We start from the raw sequence: 16,361 nt of genomic DNA on the forward strand, positions 1-16,361 counted from the left end.
AAAACACTAAGAAGCTGAGCCATACAGACAAGTAGTGACACAGAGACAATTTGAGCCTGTGCTGAGATGAGTGAGTTAGCAGTGAAAGGGTGGTCCTGGTATTTGGAAAGGAAAATGAGCAACTGCAGATTGCTATCCAGCAGCCTGTTTGAGGTTTTATTGACAGAATTGGAATTGACTGAGATGTTATTGTCAAATTGCCTGCAAATACTTGGTGTTTTAGGCTAAGAAATAAGTAATGACTACTTGGGAGTCAGTACAGTGAGGACCATTTTTTCTTACAGAAACAATCTATATCAATTTCATGGAATCTACAATTAAATAATCATCATTGCCAATTATTCAGAGTATACCAGGGAGTCAAGCAGGTTTATTTAACCTTTATTTATCTCTAAGTGATAAATTTTCCATAGGATTTCTTGTCTAGCTGATCTGCTGGTAATTTAATATGTAAATATAGTTCCCGATGTGACTTTAAAACAGAAAATGCTGGAAATAATCAGCAGGTCAGGTTGCACCTATGGAGAAATAAGGCTAATATCCGGAGTAAAAGTCCAGTATGATATTGTACTAGGAAAGCTGGAAAGATTGAGTTTGATCTTTGGTTTATTTCTTAGTTCAGTGGACTTGGCTGAATTTGGGGCTTTAAACTTAGGCCTGTAGGATACAGGAAAGAATCAGTCAGGTTTTTGTGCCTGATTGCTAACCAAGTCCACCTGCTGGAAAGATGTTTGTGTGTGACTAACTCGGACTGGATTGGATTCAGTTATGATGTCTCTATGGAGAAAGAGCCTGACACACAATATTATGACAGAGAGAACTGCATTTTAAAAATGTGTCAAGCTATAATGTTTCTGGTTTTCATCAAAGATGGTTAATCTATCACTTAGGTTAGTTCCACATATATTTCTGTACATTGAGCTCTACTACACTGTTACAAAGAAGTTTTTCTTGTAATGAATTTCCTGAGGGGAGAAAACAAGTACCACATGAAAAAAATAAAAGTAGTGTTTAAAAACTTGATCCTGTCTATGCAAATAACTTTTCTTATTTACTAGGACAGATAGTTACAGGAGATGATGCTAAGGCTTGTATCCCTGTCAAGACTATTACTGAACTTCCAGGTAAAAATCACTGTAGTAACCTGCTTCATTAGTTGGCTTTTGTAGTTGCTTGTGATCATTGAGGCATTTTGTGGTTTGTTTCTATGTGCTGTTTCATTCATTTCCAGTTACTACAGTCCATTGTCAGGCATTCGCCACTGTGGGGCAGTGTTGTTCAATTAATTAATGAATTTCAACGTATCTGTGTTACTGTGCTTGTTTGCATGTTTACCTGACAATTTAAATCCCAAGGATATCATTTTCCTGTTTCATTCTTACAAGGTAAGGTCCATGCGTACCTTCCTTAAAGGAATATAACTGCAACACTGGGCATGTACATGTAGAAGGAAAGCAGTAGTGATTTGGATGACTTAACCTCAGCCTCACTAGCATGTATGACTAGGTGTATTTATTTACTGCAGAATTAATACCAATCAGCTCAAAAATCATTAAATCATGCTTTTTTTTGTCTGGCTTGTCAACATAAGTTAGAATTTATTTGTGTCACATTAGGTTGTGATGTTACTAATTCATAAATCCAAACAGCCACCTTGGAAATGGCAGCAACAGAACCTAAAGAAGGAAATAACATTATTTCATACTTTATTTCCTCACAGCATAGGAGGCCATTAGACCCATCGCATCAATGGTGGCTCTCAGAGCAATTGCATCAATCCCATTCCCTCACTTATTTATCTGTAACTATTCTCACTCACATTCCCATCAACTTGTCACCCACCTACAAAAGGAATAATTTACAGTAGCCAATTAAAATACCAACTTAGCATGTCTTTGGGATGTGGGATATAGCCAGAGTACCTGGGGAAAACCCATGTGGTCACAGGGAGAATATTGCAAATTTCACACTGACAGAATTGGTTTCTTAGCTGTTTTAACATCAGTTTCACCAGCACAAAAGACTAGGTGGGTTTATTTGCTGCAGAATTAATGCATGTAAGCTCAAAAATCATCTCTGAATCATTATTGAATCAGGACATATTCCCAAATTGTCAATGCTGGTGAAAATTTATTTGTATCACATTAAATCATTACATCGTTGATAATAATTCCGAAAAACAGACACCTAAGTAATGGCAGCAAAAGAACTTGCGTAGAACTGGCATATGTCAAGATTTCCTAATCATGAACCACAAAATAAAAGTACCATACACCAGGGCATGGTAAAGAATTAAAATCTGCAAATAAAATAGATTTGAAGGGCCAAGAGGAAGCAACACTGATAACACTAAACAGCTTGGCAGATAAATTTTTCATGCAAATTATGAAACTTCTGGAGATATGGCTACCAATTTGTGTTTTCTATGTGAGATTGAGTGCATCAATCTCATTATTTTTTGCTTCGCTAAATTAAATCTCTTAACAGACCACACTCATTGGTTTTTATCCAGCTTGCATTTCCTTGGCCTCATTTATCCTCAGCAATTCCTGAACCCCTCTCCTAGGCTGGACTCTTCTTGCACACTTCTAGGTATGTAGTAGTTAAGTTTATAAATACAGTAGGAAGTTCTTCTAGCATCAGTATATTAAATCTTTACCCACTGCATAATACCATCCAGACATTATCGAAATAGACTTAACTCATGTCAAGCTATTTTTCCTGTCTGAACTGCAAGCATGTTAATGTATGTAATGGAGCAACATAGCATCACTGTTGATTGAGCTAGTCAAGTCCTGAAGGACATAATAACCAGACTGTGCTCACAGCAATAGTGAGAAAATCAATACAGGAGAAAAAGTTGATTGACCTCATTCTCATCAATCTGCATTCCACAGATTTACTTGTCTATGGTAGCATTGAAATGAATGATGTTCATACAACACCTGAAGAGACAGTGTCCTGTTTTCACATTCTCAATTATGTTGTGTGACACTGTCACCATGATAAATGGAATAGATTTAGCAACTCAACACCAGGCACCCTGGCTAATTTCCCATGACCTGCCACATGGTACACACTACCATTCTAACATTACTGGAAAGCTGCTCTTGATCCAATAAGGAAGACATGCCAGGAGCAGCAGCAAATGAGGTGTCAACCTGTTGATGCTACAACACAGGAAGATGTGCATCCTAAATAGTGGAAGCAACACACTATGTGCAGGCTTAAACAATTCCACAACCAGTGGATCAGATCAAAGCCACAGTCCTGTCCCATCCAGTTATAATTGATAGTAGGCAGTTAGACAATAAATGAGAGGAGAAGATGTGACAATGAACATCATGATGGCAGACTCCAGGTCTGAAGCACTTGCAATGATTTCAACCAGGAGTGTAGAATGGATGATCTATCTCAGTCTCCTGCTAAGAATTCTCCCAGCACAGATGTCAGCCTTTAGTTGATTTGATTCACTTCTCGTGATACCAAGAAATACAGGATGCAGATGCATTGCCACTAAGTTGCTCATGGACATACAGCTTAGAATCTGCTATGACCATTCAGTTCCAGATCTCATTTCAGTCTTGATCCAAACAAAGCCTGAGGTGAATTCCAAAAGTGAAGATAAAGTGAATGCCCTTGATATCCATAAGGCACTTGACCTAGTTTGGCATCAAGCAGCCCTGGTAAAAGTGAAAGCAGGGACTCTGGGGACTAGAGAAGCTGAGTTAAATAAAGAAAGGTACATATGGTTGTTGGAGGCTATTCATCTAAGCCCAAGATATCACTGTAGGAATTGCTCAGAGCAGTGCACCTAGCCCCATCATCGATAGCCACTTCATCAATGACCTTCATTCTATCTCAAGAATGGAAACTGAATATTTGCTGATGATTACACAGTGTTTGGTTCCCTTTGCAACTTCTCAGGCAATTAAGCAGTTCATGCCCAAAAAAGGCAAGTCCTGGACAATATCCAGGTTTTATAAGTGGCAAATAACATTCTTACCACACAAGTGCCAGGCACTGACCATATCCAGTACCTCCCATTGACATTTAAAACATTATCATCCATGAATCACTCACCATCAACATCCTGGGGGTCACCATTAATCAGAAATTTAAGTGGTCCAACCACATAAATGCCATGCCTACAAAAATAATTTAAAAGGATGGATATTCTGATAAAATTGACTTATTGCCTGACCCCCAAAGCCTTTCCACTACCTATAAAGCACTGATCAGAAATATACTCTCCACTTACCTGAATAAGTGCACCTCCAAAGGCACTCAGGTAGTCCAATGACATTCAGAAAAAAGCAACTCATTTGATTGGCCTCCATCCATCACCTAATCACATTTAATCTCTCTAAAATTGGTGGACCACAGTTACTGAACATACCCTCTACAAGATGAATACCAGCAACTGACCAACATTTCTTTGTCAGCTCCCCCCAAAACAAATGAACTCTACCACCAATTATCAGACACGTGGCTATACCAATTTCCCCACTAAGTCAGATATCATCCTGACTTAGAAATATATCACTGTTATTACTTCACTGCTCTGTGAATATCCTAGAAGTCCTTACTTATAGGCATTTGAAGGTGTAACTTCACCCTGTGGCCTGCACTAGTTCATGAGGACATACACGGTTCTAGGGGGAGGCTAGGCATGGTCAATTAATGGTATTCCTCCCATAAATGAACTAAAAAGCTTTCCTTTTTTAGAAGACTGATAAATAATGAAACACTAGAATTAATGGAAACATGACTATTTATTGTTCTTTTTAATTTTCACAGAAATGCACAACCACAGCCAGGTACTTACAACTTTCTGAAGTCTGGTTTTAACTTGTTGTAAATATACCTTCTGAAATTTGATCACCACAATAGACTCATATTGTTACTTTATTTCTTGAAGAATAGATAAGAACAGATATACATTTACAGAACTAAATACAGAAAGTAGTTGATGGTGAACAGTCTTTATGTTTGTGTTCTTCTGTCAGGCATCTTTGCAACTCAATGTCATCTTTAACCTACTCATGATAAGTACTTGTCTCCGGTCTCCCTGTAGGAAAGTCTCCAGCTCGGCACCAACAGCTGAATTGCTCATACAGCATAACCTGCATTTACCCTTGATTCTCCTTGTCTCTGTACCATGAAAAGTGTACTTCTACAGTGTACAATATAGCTGTTTACAAAATGTGATTTAATACTTAATGCATTTTAATTTTAAAAAGTGCAGAATTCTAATAGGTTTCCCTTTGCTCGACTCCCCTCGAAAATAATTCAACCAAGTATCAGCAGGTGTTCAAAGGTTCTAGATGTAGTCTGAAACTGCAGGCCTGGACATTGGATTGTATGGTGTCATGTTTTGAAAATTGCATGAAGTGAATCGCAATTATAAATCAGTGACTTCTTACGAGTTGTCACTTTGATAATCTTTAGTTCTGCGTGCCTGGCCCAACGTTTACAGGGGCCACTTATCAGAAGCAGCCTGTGACGCCTATCCCTATCCGCTGGTGTCCCGAACTTCCCCTCTGATCACTGATGATTCTGGGGGGTGGGGAGACAATTTGGTTGAAACATAAAAGTTTCTAGGGGGATCTTGAAAGGGTAGATGTGGAGAGGTTGTTTCCTGCTGTTGGATAATCTAGAACTAGGATCACTGTTTAAAAATATGAGGGATTGCCTGTTTAACACAGATGTGAATTATTGTTTCCTCAGAGTCCTGAGTCTATGGAACTCTTCCTCAAAAGGCTGTGGAAGCAGAGTCTTTAAGGCATGAATAAATATATTCTTGATAAGCAAGGGGATAATATTGGAAATAGGTGGAAATGTAGAAATAATGTTTCAGTCAGATCAGCTGTGATCCTAATGAGTGGCAGAGCAGCCTTGAGGGTCAAAGTGGCCTACTCCTGCTTCTAGTTCATATGTTCATGTATGTATATCCTCTGAACTCAAGGCACCCATGACAACTAGTTCTACTCCCTAACTACTGATCTAAACGCTTTACTATCAATCCCAACACTTCTCACCAATCACCAGCAGGTTATCCTCCCCACAACTATTTTCCCCATTAATCCCAGGACCACTTCCAATCCCCAACCTTACACCCCACTCCATCCCGGCCACTCACTGAAACAATACCAAGGCCCCTACCATTGAACAAACAATGCAAATCTTCTGACTAGTATACCTTTTGAAGCACCAGCCAGTTTCTAAGTGTTTATCTCTTTATCAGCAAGTAACTGAAAATGAATTCTATTTGATCGTATTTCAGAATTTGTTCCTGTTCTCCTCTCCCTAAAGAAAATTCCAATGTTTCCAATTCCCTTGAAAAGTTTATGAATGAAGAAAACTACTTGAGTTTTCAATGTATCACTCATTCCTAAAGTACTAACAGTTATGTTGAAAACTCAAGGCACCAGACATGAATAACAGCAGTTCCATGTCTTGGATGACACTTACACACATTACCTGGTGGTGGAACAAAAGTAAGCATCATTTAGTGGAATCAGACTGGAGTCACTGCCATTCTTGCTTCCATCTCAGACATTGGTTCAATGTTTTGCAGAAACCTCCCTGTTCCCAGTTAGCAAGTATCTCATAGTTGTTTCTGTTGGTAGGAATGAAAAATGTAAATGCAGGGATTTCTTTTGGTATTTTCATTACTTCACAAACGATGATTAACGTGTAAATTAAAACATTACAAGCAATGTTTCCAAATTGCTTGCATTTGTAAAATACAGAAAAAAGATTAACAGCAAGAATTTGCACTTTTATAGTAGTCTTGCACAAAAGTAATTTTCAACCATTGAATTCATTTTAAAATGTAGTTATTATTATTTTCTTGTCATATCCAAAATTCATTTTGTGCATATCGAAATCCACAATCCCAAATGTAATACTAGCCAATCTATTGGAGCAAGATCACAATCATGAAACTGTGTGCAAAGTAAATGGTACATCACTAAAAATTCACAAAATTCAGTGCCATTCACTTCTAGAAGTACTCACGAACAGTGAATTGAGAGTGTAGTGGGTGGTATCCTTTCAGTCCTCTTTGCTAATGAAACTACAATAGGCAGTTAGTCCCTCCAGCCTGTTTCATCATTCAGTGTGATCATGGTGAGGTCCGAAAGATAATTTGGAATATTCAGGAAAGAGGAACATTATTGACTTCATGCATGAGGATTCAGCTCTTGGATCTGTTAGAGGTAGATGTCATTCAAACTGCAACTGTTCTACACAAGCAAGACCCTCTGTCCTAAAGTGATAGCTTCCAACAAAGGACCTTTTGGTACTGCCACATCAATAATATAGTCCTTAAGTGGAGTTGACTACCAAGTGAAACTCTTCTATTTTCAAAAAATATTCCATTCTAAATAACATTAAGTTGATAAGATTTGATGGTCTTGTTGCAGTATGATAATTTTATTACTATTAATGTTAATCAGCAATCTCATTTTGGCTACAGATTGGAAAATAGAAGCTACAAGGGTTATTAAAGTTCATTTTGAGGCTGTAATGTTTTTAATTAAAATTAAGTTTTATTTACAGCGTGGTAACAGGCCCTTTCGGCCCAAGGAGTCCGCGCCGCACATTTTAAACCCCAAATTAACCTACCCGTACGTCTTTAGAATGTGGGAGGAAACCAGAGCACCCGGAGGAAACCCACGCAGACACGGGAGAATGTACAAACTCCTTACAGCGATGGGAATCGAACCCTGATCGCTGGCGCTGTAATAGCGTCACGCTAACCGCTACACTACCGTGCCGCGTTGATTCTTACAGTTACAAAATGCAGCCAGATGTGTAGTTTGTCAAAATATTGGGCACCACTTCCTAGTCTAAGCTACAAAATAAGTCACAATTAATTCTTTCCTTCTAATTCTGTTGCATATCTCTAAATTATGTGGAAGCTAAATGAATAATATAAAATGATATATTGTAGCATGATTTTCCATATTCTGTTCTTACTCCAACTCTCAAACAATACTTCTATCTTGATTTGGAATATTCATTTATTTGATTTTGATAAACTGTCTTCTGCTGTGTGACCTTGCCTGAAGTACAAGTGCTTTAATTGAAATAAATTGAATTAGAGTAAGGCTTTTGCATAACAAGTATATCGCAGAGTTCACATGCATATATAGTAAACTCATTGGAAAAAACATGGCATAACTTTTCTTCTATCCACTTGATCTGCTTTGAAGACCATCAGCAGATGATGAGGACAAAAATCTATCCAGTAACCTCAGAGACATCTTAGCCAACCCAGGGGAAACAAAACAAATTTTATCTCTTCAGCAGTGCTTTCAATCACTTCTCATGATAGGTTTCCTGGTTACTGCCTTTCATAAGTGCCCCATTTGGTTTTGGTTTTATTATGTGAAAACTATACAATTATACAAACTTGGAAAGGGTAGACAAAAAAAAGAAGCTGAGATGTGTTTTTCCCTCATTTTTCTTAATGAATATCTGATTGCTGAAAGTATCCTTGGTTTTTCATTCATTCCTCCAGTGATAAAAAAAAGTTGCCAGCCTCGTCTCTGACCTATTAAAAAAAAGTCCCAGCTTATCTCATGTGTTTCCCTAAGGAGGATCTAGCAGAAAACATGAATATCAAGAAAAAAACTGCAGATGCCAGAATTCTGAAAAAAAAAACAAAAAATGCTAGAAACACTCAGCAGGTGAGGCAGCATTGATTCTAGCATAGTCTAGTCTGATTCTCAACAGTGAGACCCTCCATGTCAACAGGTCCTTCTGCAATAGCATGTGGCGAAGGAGGTCAGAACAGTCCCTGCCCACTAAATCCCTGGCACTGTAATCGGAAGAAGAACTGTCCGTAGCTATGAATACTTATGAAAGTCACAGACATACAAAAAGTGTTAAAATTTTCAATATATTAAAATTATTTAAAAATAAAATAACTAAAACTTGAAGACATTGTAATAGGATTCAACAATGAAAATAAAACTGAAATTACTTGCATTCACCTTCGTCCCTGCAGAAGGTCTAACCTGGTTCAGGTTACTTGGCTGGATTTCCCAGTACAATGGCTCCCTGGGTATGAATGACCTGACTTATGGAAATCCGACCATACAAATTCTCCATACACATTTTCAAAGCATTTGTCAAGCTAGTAATAGTAATAATATGTTTCATAGTATTTATTTTAATGACTGGATACAGCATATACAGCTATTCCATTAGTTTAAGTATGGGTAGGTTTCAAGTGATTATTCAATGAAAGGAAAAAACTATAACATGTATATAGAGTAATATGATATGGGTTACTGTAGAAAACAGATATTTGTGACTTGTGGAGAAATTGGTTTACAGACAGTTTTCAGAAATGGAGCCAATACGTAACCCAGGGACTGCCTGTATAGTGGTTCAGCTTTGGGCTCCCAAGCTGGACTACATGAGGATGGTGGAAGAAATAGCAGCCAACAGCAACTTTGGGACTTCTGCTTCCCCACTAACAGGCACTGAACTTGCATGAATTTATGCAGGGAATTACAGTTGCTTATACATGGAACTGAGGGCATTCTCTACATAATCGTTGACAGTGTAGTTCATCGCAATTCTCCCATTATCTGTAAAATATTCTGCACACTGTTGGATTTAGACACCAATTAAAAAATACCTCCATACTTTTAAATTTTAGTTGGATTAGTTTTGTGTATTTCCCAAGTCTACTTGATCATTTGTAAATTTCAAAAAAAACATTAATAATTCCCATACCCAGAATGATCTGAGAGTTTAGAAGGTGGGCCAAGTTTGTCTATGAGGATTTGTCATGAGGCAATAATTATTCAACACTTTAGTTTTATGTTCATTTTCAACAGGGCTTTAAGAACTATAGCTTTTGAACAGAGGTAAGTTAGTTCACAGGCTTTTTTCAAATTTGAAATACTATATGTTTAATCAGTCTCAGGTCAGTTATATTTGGAAATTTTGTTTCAAATTGATGTTGATAGTTTTTTTTCATATGGATTACTTTTTAGTGACTGAGTTCATGTTTGAAATCTTTGAAGAAATACCTGCATTTATTTTGTGCCTCAAGAAAGTATTGTTTGAAGTGTTGTTACTGTTGTAATGCAGAAGGAAACTAGATTTTGAGAATAAGATACACATTGAATAATGTATTAGTAATGTTTTGCACACTTCAGGTCTATTTTTGATATTCCAGGTTGAATAAGTCACTATTGTTAATAAATTCTATAATACCTACCAAATATAATATAGAAGAGAAGCAAACGGCTTTTGAAGCACACATTATGAAATCATTTTGGTAATTTTTATGGTCTTTTGAACTATTTCCCTTAGGTCACGGTGCCAGTCATGTTAGTTCCTCACCTAGTACTGAGAGTCTGCTCACTGCAAAAGATAACACAGCATCCCCTCCACATTCTACTGCTAAAAAGGATTCATTCTTTAGTACAATCTCTCGTTCACGATCGCATAGTAAAACTATGGGTGGCCGAAAAGATGTGGTGAGTCCTTTCCGTAAAACAACCATATTAAAAGTAAGAGCTTGCCAAGTTACAAGATTTGTATAGTATGTATTTGTATAGAGTTATTTCTATATCATAATTATTATACTCTGATTTACATAAATTTCCTGTTGTTTCTTGCAGTAATACATTAACCAATTTAATTTTATTTCTTTACCAGCAGAAAATTATTTTTTCCCTTATACCACAAATCATATGTTTGTCAAATACCTTCACTGTAATAGAATTGTTAGATATTTAAATTCTTGATTAAGGTATCTCCAGTAACTACTGAATTAAACATGATAATTTATCTAAATATTTTCACACCTAAAGGCGGTGTGAATAGCATTGTAATTAACCTTTCAGACCTCATTATCATTGAAGTATATAGTCACAAAGGCATTCTTATAAATACCCATTGTTAAAACTCTTTAATGTACGAGTGGAATAATGGATCCATTTCGCAAAATGCCTGTGCTCTGTCCGTAACCGCGACCTGCATCTCCCCATTGCCAGTCACTTCAACTCCCCCTCCCACACTATCACTGATATGTCAGTCCTCGGCTTCCTCCACTGCCAGGAGAATTCCAAGTGCAAACTGGAGGAACAGCACCTCATTTTCCATCTTGGAACTTGGCAGCCTAACAGCAAGAATATTGAATTCTCCCACCTTAGGTGATTCCCACCCCCCTTCCCCACAAACACCCACCCCCACCTTGCTTCTTCTCTTCTTCCCTTTCCCAGCCTCTTTTCTTCTACTTTTTTTTTCCCTCTCTCCTGGTGAATCTGCTCTCCCCTCCTCCCCTGCACCTGCCTATCACTATCTCTTACCTGCATCTACCTATCACCATCCTGTGCCCACCCCACCGCCCCTCTTTTGTCCACCTATCACTGCTCTGCTTTTCCCTCCTATATATTGGGCTTCCCATTTTCTTCAGTCCCAAAGAAGGGTCCTGACCCGAAATGTTGACCACCTGCTTTTCTCCATGGATGCTGCCTGGCCTGCTGAGTTCCTCCAGCATCATCGTGTTTTTCATAATTGGTCCATATACTCTTCTCATCTTTAGACAGTTCAGTTGTAACCCATGCTTTGGAGTTGCAGTGCTTTCTTCTGAGGTTGCACAGTGGTGCAGCAGTTTACACTGCTGCCTCACAGCTCTAGGGACCCATGTTTGATCCTGACTTCTGTACTGCCTGTGTGAAGTTTGGATACTCTCTCACATGAACTTCCCCTGGGTGCTCTGGTTTCCTCCCAGATCCCCAAATGTGCTGGTTGGTCAATTGGCTACTGTAAATCACTCTTTAGTGTAACTTAATGGCAGCTAATGGGCAGATGTGGAAGAGAATAAATTGCAACAAGATGAGGTGAGAGGGAACAGGACTAATTGGATTACTCACTTGTGGGCCAGCTTGGGACTGATGGACTGAATGCCCCCCTCCTAGTTCACTATAAGATAAAGATGACTATATAGCTCTTAGCAAAGTCAGAAGTGACATTCTCTGAGAGTTAAGCAGTGGAAAACTGGACACACTTATCCTTCTCAACCTGTCTGCAGCCTTTAACACAGTACCCACACTGTCTTCCAGCTTATCTAACCAGTCACAGCCAGATAATTACCTGTAATGAGTCAACTTTATTACCCATTGCTGTTTCCCCTCTGAAGGCACTGGAGACCTGCTTTCTTCAACTGCTGTATTCCATGTGTTAACTGTATTCAGAATTTTACACCCTAAAACAGAACAGTACAGCACAGAAAGAGGCCCATTGGCCCACAATGTCTGTGCCGAACACGATGCTAAATCAAATTAAATGTCTATTGCATGCACAAGATCCATATCCCTTCGTTCCTTGCAGATTCATGTATCTATCTAAAAGTCTCTTAAACGACACTATCATATCTGCTTCCACCACTACACCTGGCAGCCCTTTCCTGACAGCTACCACTCTCTGTGTAGAAAAAAGATTTGCCCTGTACATCTCCCTTAAACTTTCCCCCCTCAGCTCCAATGCATGTCTTCTAGTACTTGACATTTCTACCCTGGGAAAAAAAGATTCTGTCTATGCCTTCCATAATTTTATAAGTTTCTATCAGGTCTCCCCTTAGCCTCCAATGCCCCAGAGAAAACAACCCAAGTTTGTCCAACCTCTCCTTATAGCTCAGACCCTCTAATCCAGGCAGCATCCTGGTAAACCTCTTCTGTACCCTTTCCAAAGCTTCCACATCCTTCCTGTAACTTGGAGACCAGAATTACCCGCAATACTCCCAAGTGCAGTCCAACCAAACTTTTATGTAGTTGCAACATGATTTACTCTTATACTCAGTGCTCCGACCACTGAAGACAAATATGCCATACACCTTCTTTACCACCCTTTCTGCTTGTGTGGCCACTTTCAGGGAGCTATGGACTTGGACCCCAAGATCCCTCTGTACCTCAATGCAGTTAAGGGTCCTGCCATTAACTGTATACTTTCCTATTACATTTGACCTCCCAAAGTGCAACACCTCCCACTTGCCCAGATTAAACTCTATCTGCTATATCTCCGCACATATCTGTAACTGGTCTATATTCTGCAAATTTTCATAATGAAGGAGCAGCAATATATTTACAAGTCAGAATGGTGTGTTTTGCTTGGAGGTGGTTATGCCACTATGTCTCCAACCCCTACCCCAGGCAGTACATGTCACAGGGTTAGGAGGTGCCGCAATGCATCTCACAGATTGTATGTACTGCCTCATGGTTCACCAGTGGTGGAGGTTATACATATTCAAGGTAACAAATCGGTTGTCTGTCAGGCAGGCTACCTCGACTCGGGTACCTTTGGGGTTCTTAAATATTGCCAGGGTCTAGGGTTTGAGTGCAGAAAGCAGCAGCAATACTGCTGTCGATGTACCAGAAAAAGTGTTGAGAAAGGGTACCTGTATAGGACTGTAACAAATACTTATCCACATATCACACAAAAAGGCGGGTGTAGCTTGAACCCATGTGAACACCTTTGATTTGGAGAAAGTGAATGGAGTTGAAGGAGAAGTTGTTTAATGTGAGGATAAGTTCAGCCAGGCGAATGATTGTATTTATGGAGGGGAACTGGTTGGGTCTCTGCTCAAGGAAGAAGCAGAGGGTCCTCAGGCCATCCTGATGTGTGATCAAGGTGTAGAGGGAATGTAGTCCATGATAAAGATGAGCTGGTTGGGACTGGGGAATTGGAAATTGTCAAAGTGGCAGAGGGCACCACAAGTGTCACAGATGTAAGTGGGAAGGGACTGGACCAGGAGAGAAAAGATATGACGAAATAAGTTCAGTGGGGCAAGAGCAGGCTGAAACAATGGGCCTATTAGGAGAAGCTGGGAAACTGCAGGGCTCCTAAGGAAATGAAGGACCATGACGGTTTGGGAGACAGTGGTCTGATGTTTGATAGTGGGGTTATGGTCCAGGGGGAGATATGAGGAGGTATCTGCAAGGCAGAGGTCAGATCATCAAACCGCAACAGCACCATCCTTGTAGGCGCATTTAATAACAATATCAGCATTCTTAGTGAACAGAGTGCTGCCAGTTTGGAAGGGAGCATGAACTGAGTCTCTACAGCTATTTTGGTACAGAAGTCCAAAGATTAACTACCCTCTGAGTGAAGAAATTTCATCTTACCTCTGTACCCAATCGCCTACCCCTTATTTTGAGATGATGATCCATGATCCAAGATACCCCAGCCAAGTGAAACGACAGCCCTTTTTATTTTACCCTGTCCAGCTCTGAAAAAATGCTGTATATTTCTATGAGATCACATCTCATTCTTTTAACCTTAAGAGAGTATGGGCCCAATCTGCATATTTTCACCTCACAGGATAAATTAGCCAACCAGGAATCAATTTGATAAACCTTTGCTACACTCCTATCATGTATATATTTTAGATAAAGAGACTAATATTAGAGATATCCCTAATATTCCTGGTGCGTTCTCACCAGGGACCATATAATTGGAGCAAGACATCTTTACCCTTGTTGTCAAATCCTCTTACAATAAAACCTAACATATCATTGGGCTTCCTAATTACTTAATGTACCTGCATATTAATTTTCCATGACTTGTGCACAAGGATATCGAGATGCCACTGAATACCAACAACTTTCAATCTCTCACCATTTAAAAAATCCTTTCGCTTTCTATTTTTTCCATCTGCCATAACCTTGTCCATTCACTATATCTCCCCAAAGCCGCCTTCTCATAGAAAACACTGACACCCAACTTTGTGTCATCAGTGTACTGAATATATCTGATCCCCTCATCTAAACTGTGAACAGCAAGGGCCTCTATGACATCCCACTAGTCACAGCCTCAGAAACAAAACTAATGCATTTATTCCTGCTCTCTATTTTCTGTTACATCCAATGCCATAGATTATAATTTGTTCAATAATAATTTCTTATCAGAACTTATCAAAGACCTTCCACAATCCAAATGTACCACATCAACCGATTCAGCCTTCGGTTTTGTCTTTTTACTCTTTTCCCTGTTCTGATTCCAATTGAAGGTATGTTGTTATGCCTGTATGCACTGTCCATCCCTGACTGACTCTGGTTATTATTACAATTTTTGTTATCCTGAACCTTTGCGTTGTACTTTCTCTTTAACTTACTAAATTTCCACGCCTTGCCAATATTTAATTTAAAACCATATTTACAGTCCAGGATGATCAACTGGGATACTGGTCCCAGCCTGATTCAGCTGAAACAGCCCCAACTGAACAATTGAGAAATATTGGGTTTATATGGCTCGGATTAGTAGTTAGTGTTCAGTACTTGTGTCACTGGTGGACTCTTTGAAGATTAGGTTTGAGCTTTACTGACCTTAACCACTTGTGAGGTTGTTTCTTTCAAAGTTGAAACCAAGACACCAGGTCTCGACCCCTGGCATTGACCATTACACCACCTGCTTCCCACTGCCTTCATACTTGCTTATATGGAGGACTTCTGACTTCCTTCAGATAGATATCCGGTCACATTGACCCCTCAGGATCCAATGTACTGGAAGCGTCTACACCATAGTTGTTCCATGAGGCAGAGCAAGAATTAAACAAGGCGTAATGATGAGGGGCTTGATGCCAGGTGTATTTGGCCCCTCAGCTCAATACAATACAGAATCTCCACTGGGCTCAAGGATGTCCATCAGCAGGCAGGAGCTCTGACCTCCAGCACTCCTTTAGCTTCTGCATTGCAGTGTTGAGATCAGAGGTTGAAATGGCACTAAATGCGAGAGGGTGGATAGGCAGCAGTTCCCTAAGGAAATATCATCTTGTTGAAGCTCCATCTTATCCAGTATTTGTTCTGACATCCACTACCTCTTTCCAGGATCTCACTTCAGTATTTAAATATATTGAGAGACCACACTTTGTTTCATTGGCTACTCTTCAATGTCTGCAAGGTCAGACTGGGTTTCAGAACGTTAAAGGCTACAGACTAATTTAAGTGGCATCACCCGCTCCTGATATTGTCCCTCTGTTGCCAACCGATGGTAGCATTGGCCTTGGTACATGTAACAACCTTTCAAAGAGGCTGGAAGTACGAAGTAGCCATAGTGTGTGCATCAGAAACAATGAATGTACGCTATGTGCAGCATGAACCCCTGCCTCTATAGCTATCGCATTTTACCCCCAGGTTGTTAAACAGAAACTCAGTTAATAATGATAAATGAAATTCTAGCAAAAAAAAGGAAACAAGAATAAAAACAAAACAAGGATAAAAACAAGAAAAATAACTTTTGATGAATGGTGAAGAACTGCCGTTATGACACATCCCTTTCCAGCACTGGACACAAATCAGCCTTGCCTTCGGGTGTAGCCATTAACATAAAGG

At 39.3% G+C, this 16,361-nt stretch overlaps 1 protein-coding gene across 1 annotated transcript in view; it reads left to right on the plus strand.

Annotated features, from left to right (window-relative positions):
• The window catches only part of tbc1d5 (TBC1 domain family, member 5), a 377,143-nt gene that overhangs the window by 309,605 nt on the left and 51,177 nt on the right, over positions 1-16,361 (plus strand). Inside the window, exons 19-20 of the mRNA XM_052015950.1 lie at positions 1,059-1,124; positions 10,342-10,508. Of these exons, the coding sequence (XP_051871910.1) occupies positions 1,059-1,124; positions 10,342-10,508 (233 nt within the window). The remainder of the gene's footprint in view (positions 1-1,058; positions 1,125-10,341; positions 10,509-16,361) is intronic.

Source organism: Pristis pectinata, chromosome 5 (assembly GCF_009764475.1).
Source record: "Pristis pectinata isolate sPriPec2 chromosome 5, sPriPec2.1.pri, whole genome shotgun sequence".
Taxonomy (NCBI): domain Eukaryota; kingdom Metazoa; phylum Chordata; class Chondrichthyes; order Rhinopristiformes; family Pristidae; genus Pristis; species Pristis pectinata.